The sequence below is a fragment of the Rattus norvegicus genome, chromosome 4 (assembly GCF_021556685.1).
Source record: "Rattus norvegicus strain SHRSP/BbbUtx chromosome 4, alternate assembly SHRSP_T2T, whole genome shotgun sequence".
NCBI classification, from domain to species: domain Eukaryota; kingdom Metazoa; phylum Chordata; class Mammalia; order Rodentia; family Muridae; genus Rattus; species Rattus norvegicus.
In genome coordinates this window covers 78,489,441-78,510,033 of record NC_141537.1, presented here as the reverse complement: position 1 = coordinate 78,510,033, position 20,593 = coordinate 78,489,441, and the positions used below count along the sequence as shown (strand labels likewise).

At 45.9% G+C, this 20,593-nt stretch overlaps 2 protein-coding genes across 8 annotated transcripts in view; one reads left to right on the top strand and one right to left on the bottom strand.

Moving 5' to 3' along the window:
- The window catches only part of Rarres2 (retinoic acid receptor responder 2), a 3,135-nt gene extending 1,244 nt beyond the window's left edge, over nucleotides 1-1,891 (top strand). For 2 of the 4 annotated variants that reach the window (XM_087656575.1, XM_087656574.1), the window contains exons 4-6: nucleotides 1,248-1,343; nucleotides 1,526-1,644; nucleotides 1,796-1,891. In XM_087656575.1, the coding sequence (XP_087512701.1) occupies nucleotides 1,248-1,343; nucleotides 1,526-1,633 (204 nt within the window). In that variant the 3' untranslated portion in view covers nucleotides 1,634-1,644; nucleotides 1,796-1,891. 4 annotated transcript variants of the gene reach the window in all.
- Nucleotides 531-20,593, bottom strand: Lrrc61 (leucine rich repeat containing 61). Of its 4 annotated transcripts, NM_001109231.2 has the most exon segments (3): nucleotides 531-3,414; nucleotides 18,908-19,061; nucleotides 20,455-20,588. In NM_001109231.2, a coding segment is annotated over 1 exon segment (780 nt). In that variant the 5' UTR covers nucleotides 3,307-3,414; nucleotides 18,908-19,061; nucleotides 20,455-20,588; the 3' UTR covers nucleotides 531-2,526.

The window sequence follows — 20,593 nt, the reverse complement described above, 5'->3', positions numbered from 1 at the left end:
TGCAGCACTTTTGAGTTAAGGCTCTTGCTCTCTCTCTAATAGCTTTGTGGGTTCACTGAAGGTCCTTGTTCCCTCCTGGGGTTAAGGGAAGGGACTGGATTATACGGGTGATTTAGCAGGGCTCTTGGTTTCAAGGACCTTTTGTTCAAATTAAATCTTAAAGGGAAAATGTAAATATGAGGCCAAGGTGGCAAGGCCCTCACTGTGCAAGCATGAGGACCTGAGTTTGCATTACAGCACCCACGTGAAAACAGCTGGGCATGGCTATACCTAGCTTGTCGGCTGCCAGTCTAACTGCAGGTTCAGTGAGAGATTTTTCTCCAGTGGAATAAAGCAGGGTGGTGAAGTAAGACACCGATGTCCTTGTCTGGCATGTACACAGGCATGAGTGCACACATACACACACACACACACACACACACACACACGCACGCACGCACACACACACACACGCACACACACACACACACACACACACACACACGCACGCATGGACACACGCACGCCAGAGAGAATCAGAGACAGACAGACACCATCTGGGGAATTCTTGCCTTTAAACATGTTTGCACATTAACACAGGCCCCTGTGAATACACCCGTGCAGTGTACTACCTGCGAGCAGTACACATACGCATGTTCACACAGGAATGGCCCCTGCACAGGATAAAGCACTATAGTCTGCAGGCAAACCAAGGGTAGCACACACTTGAATGCCAGCATTGGAGAAGTTAAAGCAGGCAAACTACAAATTCTAGATCAGTCTGGGCTACTTGAGACTGTGTCCAAAGGGAAGAACTTCCAAAATCTCCTCTCAGGGTAAGTTGCATGTCCATCTGCTTCTGTTATTGTTGTCCTGATAAAATACCATCATCAAGATCAACTAATAATAGGAAAGGTTTATTTTGGCCTAAGTTTCCAGAGGAATAAAAGTCCATCAGGGTGGGAGGTAGGGAGACGTGGATGCCACCAGAGCAGGAAGCTGAGCACTCACAGCCTTGCATGTAAACAAGAAGCAGAGTGAATTGGGAGTGGTCCAAGGTTTTAAATCTTAAAGCCCGCCCCAGCGAAGTACTTCCTCCATCAAGGTCAAACCTTCTAAAACTCCCCAAACAGCACCACCAATTGGAGACCAAGTATTCAAATATCTCGCCCTATGGGGGACATTCTTATTCAAATCACCACATCCCTCCACTTTAGAACAGGCCAGAAGGCCAGTCTCCACCCTGACACTCATGTTCTCCTCCCCAGAGGAAGCGGAAATGCCTGGCCTGCATCAAACTGGACCCCAAGGGTAAAGTTCTAGGCCGGATGGTCCACTGCCCAATACTGAAGCAAGGGCCTCAGGTAAGAAGGGAAAGAGGTTAGGGAGAGGCCTGGAGGGACAGATCAAATCCAAGTCTGTAGGAGAAGTACAGGAAACCTGGAAAGAAGACCTGGGTAGGGGATGGCTGGGACATTCCCCTGGGGTTGTGGAGGTGCCTCCCTTCCTAGGCATTGCTGCAACGAGCACTGGCTGCTTCTAGCAGGAGCCTCAGGAGTCCCAGTGCAGTAAGATAGCACAGGCCGGCGAGGACTCCCGCATCTACTTCTTCCCTGGGCAGTTTGCCTTCTCCAGGGCTCTACAATCCAAATAAGCCCTGGACAGGTACGTGGTTAATGGGGAGGGCCATTAGGGGTCATGGGGAAATTGGGCTAAAGGAGGAAGAAAGGGGACATGTGAAATGGAAAAATAAAAGCCAAGATCAGAACAAAAATAACCTCCTACACACCCAATCTGGTTTTCCCTTCTTCTGTAGGGTTTCATCTTACTTCCTGTACAGCCGTGGCGGTACCCACCATATGGCCTCCCAAAGACTTTCAACTCCAGGCTAATAAAACTGTTCCTTTCCAAACTTGTGTTGTTGTTCTTCCCTCAGCTCAACCTGTACATATGAGGGAAGCTCAAAGACTCTGTGTGTGTGTGTGTGTGTGTGTGTGTGTGTGTGTGTGTGTGTGTGTATACGCAAACGTGTGAGCATCTTCACACTTCCTACCTAGCATGAGAGAGAAGCAGGTGGAGTAAGTGTAGGAGCCTCCCACAGGACCAAAGCAGAGGTACAGAAGCCCGTGTTGGCTGAGAAGAGACAAGAAAAGATACATATGAGCACAGAACTATTTAATAGGAGTTAGCAGGTGGCAATGAACCTTACCCACAAAGCCTTAGGTTGGGCATCTGAGGGAGCCAGGCTCAGCACGTCTGGAGCCTGGCTGCATAGTGTATTTGTATATGTAGTGTAGTTGATAATGAGGGGATTTCCTCTACCTTCTAGAGGCTACCTGGAAAGCATGCCCCTGCGGACGGGGCAGGAAATGTCATTGGGAGATGTAGGAGTTAGGAAGCTCTCAAGAAAGGGATGAATGAACGACCTAGTTTGCAGGGTCAGTGACCAGAAAAAAATAAACGGAGAGGCAAGGGCATGGGCAGGGGAGGAATGTCTACGATCCATCAGACTACCATGGCCAGACTACCTTGGCTGTTGAGTTGCATTCAGAAGACAAAGGAAGAGGTGGTTTTCGCAGGCCTGAGAGCCTGCTGGGCCTGGGCCAAGCTATCACTGGCCTGACGATCCAGGTCAAGGCATTCCTGCAGTGTGTCCTGGAACTGCCGGCAGGCCTCCTCCAGAATGGAGCTGCTCCGGATGGGCCAGGACTCCCAGTAGCCGGGCTCTACCCACGGCTGGACCTCAATGGCTCTGGGGCCTAGGCTGGTGCTGGAGCGCAAGGAACTGTCCAGGTCTCGGCATAACTGGTACAACTCACTGCCCCGCCCACTCACACGTTCCCCGTCTATGACTTTGAGGCCAGGCAGCAGCTCTCGGACCGCAGCCCAGTAGGAGGGATTTACACAAAGTGGGTTGCTAAGCCGGGCCAAAGGGTCCCGGAGCCTCAGGTGCTCCAGGCCCTGCAGCCCAGCCAGACACTGAAGCTGGCCGGGATTGGTCAGCAGGTTCCCAGCAGCATTGAGGCTCTGCAGGTTCTCACAGGCTGCTAGTGGCTCCAGCCCTGTCAGTCGATTATTGGAGACGTTAAGCACAGCCAGCTGGTGCAGGGACGCCAGTGGGCCCAAGTGGGTAAGTGCGTTGCCTGATAGGTCAAGCCACTCAAGGTTAAGGCATTCCCCCAAACAACCCAGATCCACCACCCCTAAACCGCGAAGTTTCAGCAACAGGATGGAATCCAGGGCAAACTCTCCAGAGTGGGACTTCAGCAGCTGGGGTGTGATAATCAGTGCCTCAGCTTCTCCTGGCTTCTCTCCAGGAGGCTCCATGATACTGAAGATGGTTCAGAAGGCCAGGCCCTGGCAGTGCAGTTAGCCTCAGGGATGCTGGTGCCTCTGAGGATCAGCTGGCTGCTCTCCCTCGATTCTGCCTGGGCCCTAAAGAGAAAGAGACAGTCAGGTCAGCCTCCCCTGGGCATGTATGTATCCTGTGCAGCAGGGAGTTGCAGGATGCCATGCAGATGGCACAAAGTCCTGTGCTCACAGAAACCAGGAATGTTAAACACACACAGGGTTGTCTGAGAGAGAGAGAGAGAGAGAGAGAGAGAGAGAGAGAGAGAGAGAGAGAGAGAGAGAGAGAAAGAGAGAGAGAGAGAGAGTGTCAGAGGCTGGGAATAAATGTGGATGGCTGCCTCTGCGCACTCTGCATGAGAGAGACTATACCAGTCCTCCTGGACCCTTAAGATGGCATATGTGGTCTGTTATTGAAAGGGCTTCCCCTCAGCTTTATTGTGCACATGGGATTGTACTACACCAGGAAACTGTTTTCCAATTTGTACTGAACTTAAATATGCCTAAAATACACTGCCCAGTGCCAAACTCTGGAAGTTTGGACCAACATTGGCTCCTGAGTCGTGCTGAACCAGTTTCTCATTTCACATGGAGAGACCCTCTGCTGCCATGGTGTTTACAGAGACCCCCACAATGCACGACCCACCATCCTTGATCCCCAGAGTGAACAGCCAATGGCCAGGCGAGACCCGAGACCATCTAAGCAACAGGGCAGGGCACAGTCCCAGCCTAGGGGCAGTGGCTCTGGCTGACTCCACTGGTCACACCACGTTACATAAGGCTTAGGCCCCATATTGCCCGTTTGGTCCACCTCTCAGATCTGGACTGTGGACAAAAAATATCATTACTTAACTTCTCCAGTAACTATTATGATACATCTTTATTAACCCTAAAGGGTGCTTTTTTGAAAAGTTAATTTTTTATTGATTGGTTGGTTTGTTGGGTTTTTTGTTTTTGTTTTTTAAGATGGGAAATTCAAGCTGGCTTTGAATTCTCCCTCCTCCTGACCTCCTCCACCCTGCCCACCCCTGAGAACTAGGATTACAGGTTTACACTACTGCTCCTGGCTTAAATTTGTTCTAAAGTAGACAACAGGTAATTACTACCTTTCTGGCATGCAGACCCAAATAAGAATGGGCTGTAACTTCTTTCATTCACTCAAAGATGTTATTTCCATTTTCCCAACGTTATCACCATTCAGAATGGTATCCGGAGGGTGCAGACCACCTTGCAGCTCTTGCTGAGCTATAAGGCCCGGAGGATAGATTGGCTTTTAGTCCTGGGTCCTGAGGAAACTGTAGTTCAGGAAGGGAGGACAGGGTGGAAGTTAACAGAGAAGCTGGGTGAACTAGTTACACACTGTTGCTCCAACTCTAGGGGTTCCTACCCAAGTCTCCCAGCTCCCCAACCAACTCTTCTGCTTCAACATCAACATCGTTTCTCAGAGATCAGAAGGACACAATGGTCACTGTGTGCTGGACGGCACCGTGGTACTGAAGGCATGGCATCATGGTACCAAAGGGCAAGCTGGGGGAGGTGGAGAAATTCAGGAAGCCATTTTGGAGCAAAAAGGAGTGGCGAACATAGCTCTGGAATGTGGGAGAGGACAAGCATGTCTGCAAGTGGCTGTGGGACAGCAAGCCTAAGTATGTGACATCAGTGAGAGAAGGCTGCCCCTGGGCAGAGTCAATGCCCATGCTGCCCATAGAGGATACAGGTTCACATGAAGCAGGCCTCATTCCAAATTGCAGACTTTGGCTGGGGGCCCAGACTAGGGAGTCTGGGCTGGGCAGGCAGTTATACCCGCAAAACACCATTAGGACACTGCCAGTGCCAATGCTGCTCAGAGCTTGTAGGAGTGAGTTATGGGTGACTCCCAAAACGAAGTTTACATGATCAATGTTACTAAATATCCCTCCTCCAAGAATACCAAGCTTATAGCACCATCCATCAGTGATTCCTGCTAACTGGCAGTGTCTTCAAAGAGCTCCCCACAAATGCTTTGACGGGGCTGGGAGTGGATCTTGTACATCCTCTCAACAGTGCAACTAAGGCAGGTATTCTTGTCTCCATAATAACCATTCCTCTGTCAGTTTGTTGTCCTGCAACACTCCAGTCCACTGGGCCATGAACTTCCTGAAGAGCTTAGAGGAGACAAAGTGCAAGGCCAGACTACACAGCAGCCCTGTAATCCTGCATGCCCAAGAGCTCATGAGGCTAGGGTTCTATATGCCACCCTAGCTGTCCTGATTGCTGCGAGGGAAGTAAGTAGGGGTGAAACCAGGAGTATGTTGCTCAGGTCTATCCAGTACCAACTGTGTCAGCATCTCCTGTCCCCTCCAGGGGCAGGACATCTGGGCAATATCTGGGACAACAGGACCAGCAGCACAGGTAGACAGGACCGTCTGCTACACCTGCTCTGTCCCTCTGACTTCCTCACCTGGGCTGCCTGCCCACAGATGGCTTCCTTTTCCATTCCAGCGCATGCTTACTGACTAAGTGACTGTCCAATCCTAGGATATGGTACCGCTCTGGAGGTTTACACTGGTTGACAAATAGTCCAATATAGAACACAGAGATGCAGCTGGTGTAAAGTCACTGAAAACAAGCAAAACTACTGTAATGTCTGGAATGGGCTTTGGGACCATGCTGCACAGAAGACCTGGGGAATGTGGGGTAAATTCCAAGCTCTAAGTTTCTACCTATACAGCGCTCACAAGTTGCTTTAAGTCAGGGACTCCTAAAGGCTTGGCCCAGGTCCAAGGCACAAAAGCGCTTTCATGTATTTCTTAAGGTATCAGATGGACTATGATGGTTTAAATGAAAATGGCCTCCATAGATTCAAAGGACTGGCACCATTAGAAGGTATGGACTTGTTGGAGGAAATATGTCACTGGAGATAAGCTTTGAGGTTTCAAATGCTCAAGCCAGGGCCTGTGTCACTTTCTCTTCCAGTTGACTGCTCATCCAGATGTAGGACTCTTGTTTACTTCTCCAGCATCATGCTTCCCACCATCATGACAGTGAACTGAACCTCTGAACCTGTAGGCCAGCCCCAGTTAAATGCTGTCCTTTAAAAGAGTGTCTCTTCCCACCAACAGCAGCCCTGACCTGGATCATGAGGATGTCTACTTGTCCTGCCTTCACATCCTCCCTGGATGGTTTACCTCCACCCTGTCAGGACTGATCACTTGGGCCAGCTGAAGTAGGTTAGGTTAGAGGGGGCCTGGCTAACACTGAGCAGTGGAGGCTTGTCTTCTTTGCTGCCTTCTCTCCACCCTCTTATCTTTTGCCTGAACACCTATGTCTCAGGATATAAGAACCAATTAGGAACCACAGGTTCTGGAGCCTCTTTTTGCCTTACTCTGCCCAAGTGGCCTAGCACTTCCCCTGGAAAGCAATGAAGACCAGATCTCTGCAAAGAACACGTTTTTCTTTTCCCAGTGTAGGCGGTTGGGTCAAGGGTACATCATCCCTGCTTCCCCAGGAAAACTCAGTCCTGATCAGCTGAAAGGATAAATGTACCACTTGGCAGGGAGCAAGGACTGCTTCTTTGTAAGCACAAGTCTTTTTCATGCTTTTGTCAGAGTCAGAGGTCCTGATTTCCCCCTTGTATCCACAAGACCATCTGCATGCCCAGAAACTTGATTTAACCTGTCTTTGGCAGGTCCTCCCTAGCAGCCCAGCCAAGTCTAATGTGAGTCTTGGCAGCTCTGCTGCTGAAGTCGAGCCTGGGACAAGCTGGGGTGGCACCTGAGTTCTTGGGTCTGGTCTGGGACAAGCTGAGGTGGCACCTGAGTTCTTGGGTCTGGTCACAGGGGAGCTGGTACTTACAGCAGGGTCCTCCAGTCCCATTGATCCTGGGATGTCTTCTCTAGGGAGACTTACTTTTCTCCCCTCATTTCCAATATGCTCAGGAACTTGGGGTGAGGAGAAGATGGACCCCAAGATAGGCAGCAAGGCAAGATGAAAAAGAATGGTTCTTAGTCACCCTGTGTAATTCTGGGGACAGCAAGGACTGAGGCCATATGGAAAAGAACCAAACAGCATAAGTCAGTGTACTGTATGGATGCATCACTTGTCAATTACAAAGCCTCTGGCCTGTGGATTAGGCAGGAAATAGAGGTGGGACATCTGGGAGAAAGGATGCTGGGAGATTCTCCAGGGAGCTATGACAATATGGACACATGGTATCTGGGTACAGGACCAGCCATGTGGCAGAATGTAGGCTAGAGAAATGGGATATTTTAAGTTATATCTAGTCAGAGAAGAGCCTAGATATATGGCCAAGGTATTTGTAAATATATATTGAGTCTGAGTCTTATTTCTAGGAGCATGAGGCTGGGAGAAAGAACCGGACATAACTTCAACAATATGGTGCCCAACGTAGGGCCTGACCCCATGAGAGTCTTCATGGCCTATCAACTGAGCTAGCTGGACAAAAAAAAAAAAAAAAAAAAAAAAAAAAAAAAAAAAAAAAAGGTTTCCCAAAACAACACAAAAGAAATGCTGAGAGAGAGATTTCTTAGCCAAGGAGCCAGAACCTGCTTTTGCAGATATAGTGCAAAAGGAGGCTTTTAAAAGAAACCTGTACTAAATTTAAAAACAAAACATAAAAGTTGGGACTTCTCTCAAGGGCAGGGCGGCCAAGGGGAGAAACCAGGCTCCTGTTTACACACAGGCTGAGTGCGGCTGATACTACAGCAGAAGATGGAAATCTGTTGAGACTTCTGTTGTGGCTGAAGGATAAGACACCTCAGGTTCTCCCAGCAGGTTGGCCCAGTCCTGTTCTATGGGAACTCATGCTCAATGCTCATGGCATGCAGGAATGCAGCCTGAGGTTGGCTGCTGTGGCCCTGTGGCCAGAATAGGGCAGATGGCTAAAACGCCTCTCCCTATAAACAAAGGAACAGAGGCATGGCCAGGCGCAACACAGCATCTGAGCTAAGTAACAGAAGACACAGGAGACAAAGACAGGCAGACCATGTAAATTCTAGACCAACCTGGTCTACACAATAAAGTCAGGGCAGGACCTCTGCTGATAGATTCAGCCACTTAAAAATGACAGTCTAAAATTCAAAATGACACACTTTTTCATTAAAGGTACCATGTAGGTTTTTACTATATATTTACAATAATAAGTAAAAATATTCTTAATAATTTAAAAAATAAATACATAATAATCTTAAATTTATATATAAAAAGGAAAATATAAGCCTATTTATCTACATAGATAATAATCTCCAAAGAGGGGAAAAAAAGGTAAAAGTTGGTATAGTATAGATGTTTTCAAGGGTACATAGATACTAAATAAATAAACTCAGGCCTTTGATCCCAATATTTAGGAGACAAAGACAGATTTCTTAGGAATTTGAGGCCAGCAGATTTACAGAGCAAATCCAAATCAGACTGGGCTACACAGAGAAACCCTGTCTCAATAAATAATAATAATTTTTAAAATGTTTTAATTGTTTTAAATTGCTTTTATTGTCAAAATGAAGGTGGTTATAAGTTCTATGATTGTGATGGCATTACAAGCCCCTGTGACAGAGTCAAAATAAAGTAGACCTAGGTAGAAAAGGGACTGCTAGATTGGATCAATCTATACTTTTGACTTCAGACTGCTAGACAAAGAACATGATACATTGGGAGAGAGGCTCTAGGCTTGTTTTAACAGGAAAAAAGAAAAGGCTTTGGACACCTTCCAGAATAATGAGGATCAGATTTGATAGAGGAAGACCCCCTGAAGATCTCAGCTACAGACAAGAGAAAATCAAAAGAACCGAATGCACTAGTAATGTATATTGCTAAACTCTTCTGAAACTAAGTGGGACATACATATGTCTCCAGCCAGAACTTCAGCTCTGCATAGCCAACAGATCTTGTTGGCAACAGAGTGCTCAAAATCCATCGTGCCACCCTTTCATTCATATGGCATGAATGAAGATTTATGTTGCAGTTTGGCTATATGATCAAACTAGCTCATAAAGAAAGACAGTTGTCTTTCGCCTGCTCAAACAAAGAACAAAATAATTATCTCTAATCTACGCACATTGCACATTCCATACAATATACTAATACAGAAGTACATATTCCCTTTAAAAGCTTTATGTTCAAAAAGAGAAAAAGAAAAGAAAGAAACAAGAATGCAGCCCTAATGAAATTCACCCTCAGGAATGCTGAGATGCCGAGAACTGCATCTGAAATCCTTCCTCAGACTGATGCTGTTCCCAGAAACTTGCTTCTGGAACAGCTTCAAAAGGACTGCTAACCCCAGATGACCTCAGTTCATCCAGCCTTACAGACTGTTCCAGTCAGAACTTCAGTCAAGCCCTGAACTTTCTCACTACATAGAGAATGGACAACAAATAAGGCCAGCTGTCTTTCTTTTAACTTAACCATTTTCCCAATTTCCTTTTGAGCCCCTAAGCAGGAATTCTTTACCCAATTCTGCAGGAAACAATTATAAAAAGACCACCATCTAGTCCCTTAAGTTGGGGTAGATGGTTTTAGTTACTTTATGAGTAATAGATATGTTGTCATTTTAGGGGCTGGTTATGAGTAATTATGGTCTTGGACAGGAATGAAAAATAGGCAGCCTAGTTTCCGGGATTTCTGTCTTCCCTTTTGCCTTTTCTTTTTCTGTATCCTTCTTTCTTTCTTAGGTAAAAGGGGGCTGAGAAAAAAGAGGGGGCATATAGAAATATAAGAAATTAGACAAATAAGCATAGATTATTGAATCTACTCTTAAACAAAAAAATTTTATAACCATAATCTCACATTGGTAGAGATCTTTATATTTTGATGCAGAACTGAGGTTATATTTTGTTATACTGGTTCAGAATTTTGTATATTGATACAGGTTTAAGGTTTTTCATTGGTATACATCTTTATATTTTGATAGAAATTTTAAGATTAATTTTGTTACAACATACTGTATATTATGTTTCAACTCTTAATTAGACATTGTGCCTATGCAACTCATTTAAAAGTACAAGTTATATACTATTAGAGATTGTTAAAATAGTCAGATATTCATATTAGATAGTAGTTTAGCTAACTGAAGTGGAAACTTCCAGTTCTTTGGAAAGGTAGTTATGTCAAATGATGTTTTGCTGGGCACACAGGTTAAAGGATGTCTTGCTAATGCAGACACTTGAAAGAGCATTTTTCCTGAAGCAGACACAGGTAAAAGCATGTTTTACTAGAGGAGACAGGGGAAAGAATGTTTTCCTGAAGCAGTCACAGGTGAAAGGATGTTTTACTGGAGGAGACACAGGAAAGGATGTTTGGTGAAGGAGTGTAACTATGACCCCACAGACAGTGGGAGACGAGCACTGAGCTTTGGTTTGGTTTGCTCTGCCTTGACATTCTTCGTTAATGATATGCATGTATTGGTGACCTTCCTTACATAGCGTTGAGCTCAACTTATGGTAACGCTGCCATTGAGAGAAACTCCTAGGAACTGCTTGTGAGGTTCCTGCAGCAGCCTGCTGCTTACACTGCCTCACCTCAGGCCGGTTGGCAAGCCTGGAGGTTTCTTCAGATTGAACTACAGCTGCTGGTTCATACCTGGTGTCTGCCTCCTGAAAGGACCAGACTGTAGCTGTTGGTTCACATGTGGTGTCTGCCTGCCTAGAGGACTAGTCTGCAGCTCCTGAATCATATTTGATGTTGCTATAGGACTGAACTGCTATGAAACAAGATCAAGCTCGTCCCCAAGAAACTATTGCCGAACAGGTCCACTTCCTCCATATCCTAATAACTTTTCACTTCTACTACCTCTGCTGGGTAGTGGGCTAGAGGCAAGGTTGAACCGTTATTAAAAGTAGGTTGCAAAAAAATTCATGCCTACAGCTAATTACAGTAAAATGTTTTCAAGGTTATTCAGAGAGTAATTAGCTAAGAATAAACAATTCAGATATGCTATAATAGATAAATGGCCATCAAAGACTCAGAAATCCACAGGAAATGACATTTAAAATTATTTCATTATTAAAAGGTATTTTGACTATGAGACAGGTCTGCTCCCGACAGTACCCCCATTCCTCTTCAAAGCAGATGAAGAGCATCAATGACCTCCATATGCAGTTGCTTCAGTTGTGGCAAGCTAGCCAACAGGCAAGGAAAAAGCCATGCTTCAACTACAGACAAATGTGTCCAAAAAGGACAAGTGAACTCATGTAAGATGATTGCTAAGCTCTGCCAAAACAAGGTAAGCGAGTCCTTAATAATTCCTGCTTCATATAAGGTCTGTCAGATATCCTAGGCAAGAAGGCTAAAGATGAATGCTCCAACTTTATAGAGAATATGGCGACTGTCTGGGAAATCAACTGTCTCTATTATTTCTTGATCTTTGGAAGCTGCATCCCTGTGCTTTCTATGAACTCAGGTAATGTTTATTCCTTCTCAAGCCTCTGATGGAATTGAAGACTAGATTCTTACAGTCTCACAACTAAGCTTAGTCGTTTATCCTATTTAAGACAATGCTCTAGGTCTAAGAAGATGCTTTTAGGATGGCAATGCAAATTAAGATAGAAATTGATTTAGGTTATAAATTTTTTTAAATAGGATAGATAATAAAAAAATTTTTCCTTAATTGCCAAATTCTATGGGCTTGACATTGTAAATGTATACCATACCTTATAGTTTCCATAATTGTTTCATACTTGTTATAATTATTCAAATTATATTTGAAAGAAAAGAAGCCTCTTATTGGACTAAAAAGGGGAACTGAAGAGAGAATATTTTATATTTTGTATGGTTGCATCAGCTGTCAACTAAAAAATGTATAGCCTATGGCTTAGGCAGTTAATAGAGTGGGACAACCAAGAGAGAAGAAGGATTCTTGGAAAGAGCCAGGCAGGAGACTCGCCAGAGAAATGTGACAAGATGGATGCATGGTACCTGAGCACAGGTAACCAGCCACGTGGAAGAATGTAGGCTAGAATAGATGGGACATTTTAAGTTATATCTAGTCAGAGAACAGCCTAGCTATATGGCCAAGGTATTTATAAATAAATAAATAAAAATATATATACATATATATATACATATATATATGTGTATATATATACTGAGTCTGAGTCTTATTTCTGGGAGTATGGGTCTGGGAAGAAAAACTGGACATAATTTTAATACCCATCAAAGATAGTAAGAAGCAACCTGAGGACATCGCCCTTATAAGGCCATCACCTCCTTGGTAAGTTGATTCCACTCTTCTGGCTAGGTCTCATGGTCCCCCACATACTGGCTCTGTGTTCATTATCTTTGGCAAACCAAGTGTGGTACTATTGTAGCTGTTTGGTTTTGTCTTTTTTAGTGTCTGAGGTCAGAGGCACTTGATCCTTTCATTTTGTGAACAAAGTAAGGAAAGGCCCTGTGGTCATTCACAAAACCAACTAGAGACACCCAAACTGAGGATATGAAGATACTGTCCCTGACAGGGACTAACCTCAGGAGTGAGCAGTGTTTCTGGGGCTGCCGAGCTCCAGATCACATGGGCTGCTCTTGGTACCAAGAGTCCAGGGACAATGTGCCACATGGCTCTTTACCTGTTAAGTTAGTAATTAGCCTACGGAGTCCTAGGGTAGAGACTTTGCTCATTCCCTCTCCAGTTCCTTCTCTGGAAGCCAGTTGTGAAGAAAAATGATAGGATAGGTATGCTCTCCAGCAGCAGGACCCAAAGTGCCCTTTCTCATGTTCATTTCTGTGTCACACTTTCCCAGAGGGCTGCTTATTCCTTCGCCTCCCAGGCCTGTGAATCCTACTCCTCTATGGCTTTTGTCCAGGCCTGAAGTGCCACCTTGGCACTGACTTAATGGGGTTTTCTGAATACCTACCCAGGAGTGCCTGCCTGCTTTCACCCTTTGAAAAGCCCTTTGCCTTCTATCACAGACTATCATATTTTCTTGTATTTCCTTCCATTTTGCTAACTCCTCAGTCCCTTACCTGGCATACTCTCCCTCTAAGTGTCCCTTAAGTGATATCCCTTAGGCTGCCTCTATAGGCCCTGTTGCTGGACAGTCTCCAGGCTGCTCTGCTTATCACCCGCCATGAGACCTATGTTCACAACTCGTTCTTTAGCCTCTGAAGCTCTTTCTGCATCAACTCTATCTTGGTACAGGGCCTCCTAGATGTTCAAGCCTAACACCTTATGTATGGTCCTTATGGTAGATGGAAGAAAAATGGCTCCATAGGCTCATAGGGATTTGCACTATTAGAAGGTGTGGCCTTATTAGAGGAATTATGTCACTGAGGGTGGACTTTGAGATTTCAAATGCTTAAGGAGGCCCAGTGTCACACTTTCTGCCTGCAGATCAGGATGGAGAACTCTCAGCTCCTTCTCCAGCACTATGTCTCTCTGTATGCCACCATACTTCCTGCCATGGTGATAATGGACTAAACCTCTGAACTCTAAGCCAGACACAGTGAAAGGCTTTTCTTTTTTTTTTTTCTATTCTTTTTTTTTTCAGAGCTGGGGATCGAACCCAGGGCCTTGCGCTTGCTAGGCAAGCACTCTACCACTGAGCCAAATCCCCAACCCCAAGGCTTTTCTTTATAAGAGTTGCCATGGGCATTGTGTCTCATCAGGGCAATAAACCCTAAAACAGAAGTTGGTACCAAGCACTAGGATATTGTTGTGATTGACCTGGCCATGCTTTTGCCTGGGGGAAGATGAAACACTTTGGGACTTTGGACTAGAAAAGAGATTGGACAGTTTAAGTGGGGCTTACTGGGCCATCCTAGGAGGAGCATGGAAGACATTGGTGCTGCGGGTGATTTAAACTGTGGGGATCCAGGTCAAGAGGTTTCAGAGAAGAAGAATATTAGTATGTGGCCTAGAGATCATTCTTGTCATATTTTGGTGGAAAATGTGGTCACTTTCTATCTTTGTCTAGAAAATCTGCCTGAGGCTAAATAGAAGTTATGGATTAGGAGCTTTGGCACAGAAGATTTGCAGAAAACCTAGTATAGACTGTGTTGTTTGGTTATTAGTGGCCATGCTGATGGCCACTAATCTATAATGAAAAGAGGCAAAGCTAAGCCAGAAAGAAATACAAATGTAGTCTGAGGAAAAGGGGACACCAGGAAGTGTAGCCAGATTAACGTCTGGTGCTAAGCACAATGAAGGGAGTGATGACCTCAGAGTAAGACCCCACCTAGCCAGGCTGCCGATTTGTGAAAAAGAATTAAAGAAAACCTAAGGCCAGACATGGTGGCACACCTTTAATTCCAGCTCTCAGAAGGCAGAGGCTGGCAGATCTCTAAGTTTGAAATTAATCTGGCCAACAGAGTGAGTTCCTAGGCAGTGAAGGAAAACATCAGAACCAGAAAGCTCTTGAAGGTTTAATTAAACAGAGGGGGCCATGCTCCAGCCCCAGCAAGCAGCAGAACTTGGCAGCTCTGGCCATATTCTTCTGGCTTTAGAGTCAAGGAGAGAAGAAAGGGGTCATAGACTCTCCCTCCATGACTAAGGAAAGCTGCTGAAGCCAGGCATGTGTGAGAGCTGTCCCTGCATGGAGACCTAGAAAGGCCATTGTGTGAAGCTGTGAAGGTGAAGCCTGGGTTGCTTTGCAGACCCCAAAATATTGGCGATGCCAGAGCTGTGGGATCCCTGCAAAGAAATGCTAACAGGGAGTGGAACCAGCCCAAGAGAAACAAGTGTGCTGTAGTCAACAAAGCTGAAAGGAGTTGGGAGAGCTGAAGAGTGTTTTCTTGTCAGATGAAATCTTGAAGATGCAGAGTCTGGAAATTGCCCAGCTGGTTTTTGGTCTTGTTTTGATCCAGTTTCCACTCTTTTGGAGTGGTAAATTAAATCTTGTGCTATTGTGTGCTGGATGAATGTTATCTGTTAAGGCCTAGGTAAAATGTTAAAGCCTAGGTAACTGTTATCTGTGTAGCCTGCCCTTTTGTGCTTTTACCAAGGAAACTTTCTCATGTTGTTAGTGCTGTTACTAGGATGTTCTGTGCCTTGGGGTTCTTGGGAACCAATCACAATAGAAGTCAGTTAGAACTGCTTTGTATAGTTAGCCACAATAAGTTTGGACCTGGGCTGGGGATTTAGCTCAGTGGTAGAGCGCTTACCTAGGAAGCGCAAGGCCCTGGGTTCGGTCCCCAGCTCCGAAAAAAAAAAATAAGTTTGGACCTAAACCAAAGGCCAGCCAGCAGTTCCTGCACCTATGTGTGAGCTTCTATGGTTTTTGCTTTTATAAGCTGCCCCTGGGATGGATCCCAACATAAGAGAAATGCTGCACCAATATAAGAAGCTATTTGGAATAAGACTTCAATTTTAGTAGTGGTCAAGTAAAGCTTAAGTTCCCAAGACCTCTCTGGGAACTGGCATCCTCCTTGGCAGAAAGAGACATGTGCGTGGTTAACTGGCATCATGTTTGGCAAGTTAAGACATGAGTATTAGGCAAGTTCAATACCCCACAGTTGAATACCCCAACCAATGGGAGCAGGATAAGTGTACAACAAAGACACGTTCCTAAGGAAATCCCCATCCCTAAATCCTGATTAGTAGAATAACTTGGCACAGATGTTTGTGAATTTTAGGCTTAAAAAAAAGTCCTGTAGGATCTTAACCGAAGGTCGCACACAGCTCCCGAGCCTGGTCTGCAGCCCCAGTTGATCAGTCTTGGGTGCAACGTTCAATAAGCCATCCATCCCTATTTCACTGAGATCGGTGTCTGAGTGGTCTGTGCAGCGATTCCCAGACCGAAACACTATCTGTTCTTTCATTTTCATTTTGCAGAGTGTTACAGTTAAGGAATTGCCATGGTCTTCCAGGAAACACTGAACCTTGGACTTTTAAACAGTGTGGAGGCTGTGACAGCCGATGGACAAGGAAGCTGGACTGAATGCAGTTTTGTGTTCTGATATGGCTACAAGCTTAGGAGGGCCGAGGAGTGGGATGTGATGGCTTGGGTGAAAATGGCCCCCATAGGCTCATAAGGAGTGGCAGCATTAGGAGGTATGGCCTTTTGGGGGAAAATATGTCACTGGGGGAGGGCTCTGAGGTTTCAAATGTTCAAGTCAGGCATAGAGTCACCCTCTCTTTCTGATGCCTGAGGTTCTGGATAGAGAACTCTTAAGCTACCTCTCCAACACCATGTCCGCCTGTGTGCTGCCATGCTTCCTGCCAAGCTTCCTGCCAAGCTTCCTGCCAAGCTTCCTGCCATGCTTCCTGCCATGCTTCCTGCCATGCTTCCTGCCATGCTTCCTGCCAAGCTTCCTGCCATGCTTCCTGCCATGATGATAATAGACTGAACCTCTGAACGATATAAGTCAACCCCAACTAAATGCTTTCCTTTATAAGAGTTGTCGTGGTCATGGTTTCTCATGACAGCAATAAAAAGCCCAACTAAGAGAGTCCTCAACTTCACTCACTCCTCTTCAATCACCTTTTTAAACACTGGGGCAAGAAATCAGGAGACCCAGAATGAAAGCACAAGAAGAGACTGAGGAGAGCCCAGTGAGCCAGGACGTGTTTTCCTGGGAGAGAAGAGACTCGGAAGAGGAACCTACTGTGAGCATGCAGAAGCTTAGGCAAGCTGCATCACTTCATAGCAGAAGGTAAAACTGCAGGAAGATTAGGCTCAAAAGCCTGCACCCTGACAGAGGGGTCCAACACTGCAGACAGCTGGGGAGAGCAGAACAGTCTCTAAGAGGAGACAGACAAGCCAACTGAGAGAGCTCTGAGACTCTCCTGGGAGACGGCTCGGAGGCTTAAGAGTCAGTGGCTTTGTGCTTTCCGCACCAAACTCAGCCAGGCACCATATGACCAAATGAATGAAGGCCCATGAGAGGTGATGTTTGTAAAGGAACTGGACAAAGTTGTGTGTGCAAAAGATCATCCGCGGCCCAGAACTATTCTCAGAGGTCAGAGTGAGGAAATTCGTATTTTATAACTGAAGAAACTCCAGAAGCTGTCAATGAAGAGATAGCACAAGGCATTAAAAGTAGGCATCAACAGTAGTCACAAAGGGAGAAACTTGCCTGTTAGATCTGCAGCCTGGAGTACACCCCCAAAACCTCCATCCATGGGGCACAAACCCTGTCCTGTTTCTAATTCCTAGTCCTATATAGGTGCTCTTGGATCCATTCAGTTGTTTAATGAAAATGCATGAAGCACTATGATACACATGATACTCAAGACACACATATGGGCACCAGGAATGACACACACCGGTAACTGCAGCTGTTAAAGACTAGAGCTCCTGACACAATGATCCAAGGTTACAATCATTAGTAGACAGAATGCAAGCTGTTCCAGTGAGAGGCTCCATGTATCTTTAGTCTGAGGCACCTCCTGGGAAGCCTCCTACCTTAGAGTGTTTTGCTCCATTTTCTACACTTGAAATCACAGCATGACTGTTTGTGCAGCACTTGGGAGGCAGAGGCAGGAGCTCAGTCATAGGCTAACCAGGACTAAGTATTAAACATAAAGGTTGGGATGGTGGCACACATCTTTAATCCTAGCACTCGGAAGCAGAGGCAGGACGATCTTTGTGAGTTTGAGGCCAGCCTGGTCTATAAGCAAGTTCTAGGACAGCCAGAGTTACACGGAGAAACTCTGTCTCAAAAAAACAAAAAAAAAGGGGTTGGGGATTTAGCTCAGTGGTAGAGCACTTGCCTAGCAAGCACAAGGCCCTGGGTTCGGTCCCCAGTTCCAAAAAAAAAAAGAAAAAAAAAAACAACAAAAAAACAACAACATCAACAAAAAAAACAAAACAAAACCCAAACAACAGCAACAACAAAGTAGTGGGAGGAGGAGTGGTTGGGAACTCAGTGAGAGACTGCTTGCCTGACACGTGCAATGCCCTGGGTCCAATAATCTCCAGGACCAAAAACAAGTACAAGAGTAACTGGCCAGTTCACGAGTTCTCAGGAAATGTAGAAATGGTGACCTGGAGATAATAGCAGCGAACCTCTCTTCTAGTGTCTTTGTTAGGGTTTCTACTGCTGTGAGGAAACACCATGACCCAAAGGCAACTGGAGGAGGAAAGCGTTTATTTGACTTATACTTTCCAAACCCTCACTGAACACAAGCAGGGCAGCAACCTGGAGGCAGGAGCTGATGCAGAGGCCATGGAGGGGTGCTGCTTACTGGCTTGCTTCTCATGGCTTGCTCAGCCTGCTTTCTTATAGAACCAGGGGATACCAGGCCAGAAGACCACCACCCAGAATGGGCTGGGCCCTTCTGCATTGATCACTAATTAAGAAAATGTCTTACCGCTGGATTTTATGGAGGCAATATTCTCAATTGAGGCTCCCTCTCAGATGACTCTGGCTTGAGTCAATTTGACATAGAAGAGCCAGGTACAAAGCCCCGGATTCAATCCTCAGCACACCAAAAAACAAACAAACAAACAAAAAAACCAAACCAAAACAACAACAACAAACAAAAACAAAAAACAAAACAAAACAACAAAAACAATAAAAAACAAAACAAAACAACAACAACAAATCCATCACAGCAGGCCTGGGAAAGTAATAAAGCAGGCCTGAAGGTAGGAATAAAGTTGGGAAGCAGAGGAGAAGGGACAAAGAGACCCTAAAAATTCTATTTACTCACAAAGGTCAGTGCAGATCAACTAAGTTTGAGGTTATTTTTGAACAGATCTTCAGGCATATTTTTACAGAAGTGAGCAGCTCTAGGAGTGGAGGGTGGCTGCCTGGATACGGCTGCCAGTATGGAGAGGACAGAGGTGGAACAGGCCCAGTGATACCTGAAACACAATGGGAGGAGCACAGGAAAACCTTAAAAAAGGAATTCCAGGGAAAGCAAGGGGAGAGAATTTACAGGACAGCTTCAGTAATGACAAAGGAGTCTGAGCCCTGCAGTGAGATTCATGGCAGAGGCCGGCACAGCCATCTGCCAGTTTTAGAGGGGACTTATTCCAGGACCTCCTCGGATACCAAAGGACATATATCAAAGGACACTGTACAGAACCCACACACCTCCCCGCTCTGTATCACCAACGAAGCTGAGAATGCAGCATTGCTTCAAGACTCGAAGCAAGAAAAAGTTTGTGTTCAGTACTTTTTTCTAGTTTGCCGTTTGTCTTTCTGAAAATTCAATCCTAATGGTTCTAGAACCTGCCGGTGCAAAACCTTTGGCAGGTCCACTGGAGGGCTGAGAATACTAGAATGCTGGAAGAGTAGAGGAGGGAAGACTTGGCGGTGTTTCTCAGACGGAGTACAGGTGCCTGGGGAGAGAGGAGTAAACCACGGCACGGGAAAGAGATGTAATAAGAGGTAAGACACGTGGGAAAGGTTTGGGATGCGTACATATAGGAAGGAAGTAGAATGGCCTCCAAGCAGGCAAGTCAATGAAGGGGTGTCAGGTGGGAAACTTAAACTGTCCACAGTCCAAAGCCTCTGAGTCCCCCAGAGAAGCCATATAATTTGTAAAACTGGCAACCTCCACATGAGTAATCTTTTGGCATCTGTTCACTAGATCTGGACTAGGAGATGCCTCAGCACATACCATGTGCTGTCTGATTAGATTAGGACTTTCTCTTTTTGGCCGGTCCTTCCCAGGAGCATGCCCAGATGGGACCGGGCTTCCTAATTCTACTGTTGCACCGCACAAGCAGTGTTCTGCTCAACACATCCATGGGCATTCCACAGTTCCACTAGGCACAAGCTTGCCAGCTTCCTCTCCCTTCACTTTCCTACACTGGGGGAAGAAGGCGACGCTATAGCCTCCCACCCCGCCTGAGAATTTAAGCCACTTGGGGGGGGGGGTGTTTTAAATAACATTACCTGAGCTCACACTAGCAAAAGTGACAAAAACCACGGATAAGTTCCTGCTGGAGGACTACACTTCCCAGCTTCCTTTGGGACTACCGAAGTCATCTCCGCCTATTTCTGCCCCCCAATAAGGGGCCGCAACCCTTCTTCCTTTGTAGGCATTTTTGCCATCTGCATACCTAGGTAACAAAATGCTCCCTCGCCGAGAATAAACAAGACCAAAACTTTCTTTCCGCCTTTCTCTCTACGGCTGCTCTTTTAAAATAATCTATCACACTAGCAGGACCCTTGTTGTTATGTATACCCAGAAGCTGTGATCGTGGGCTAGAGCGCGTCCTGTCTCCAGGCGACCACGGCAGCACCCACCTCACGTGACTGTCACCGGTTCAAGCATTCTGTTTGTAACTGCACTCAGGCAGTTCCTGGAGCTGAGGGAGTGGCCACTGGTCGCGGGCGGTTCCGGAAGAATCCAGCATCCCCCAAACTCTCGGAGCAGGCCCAGCCC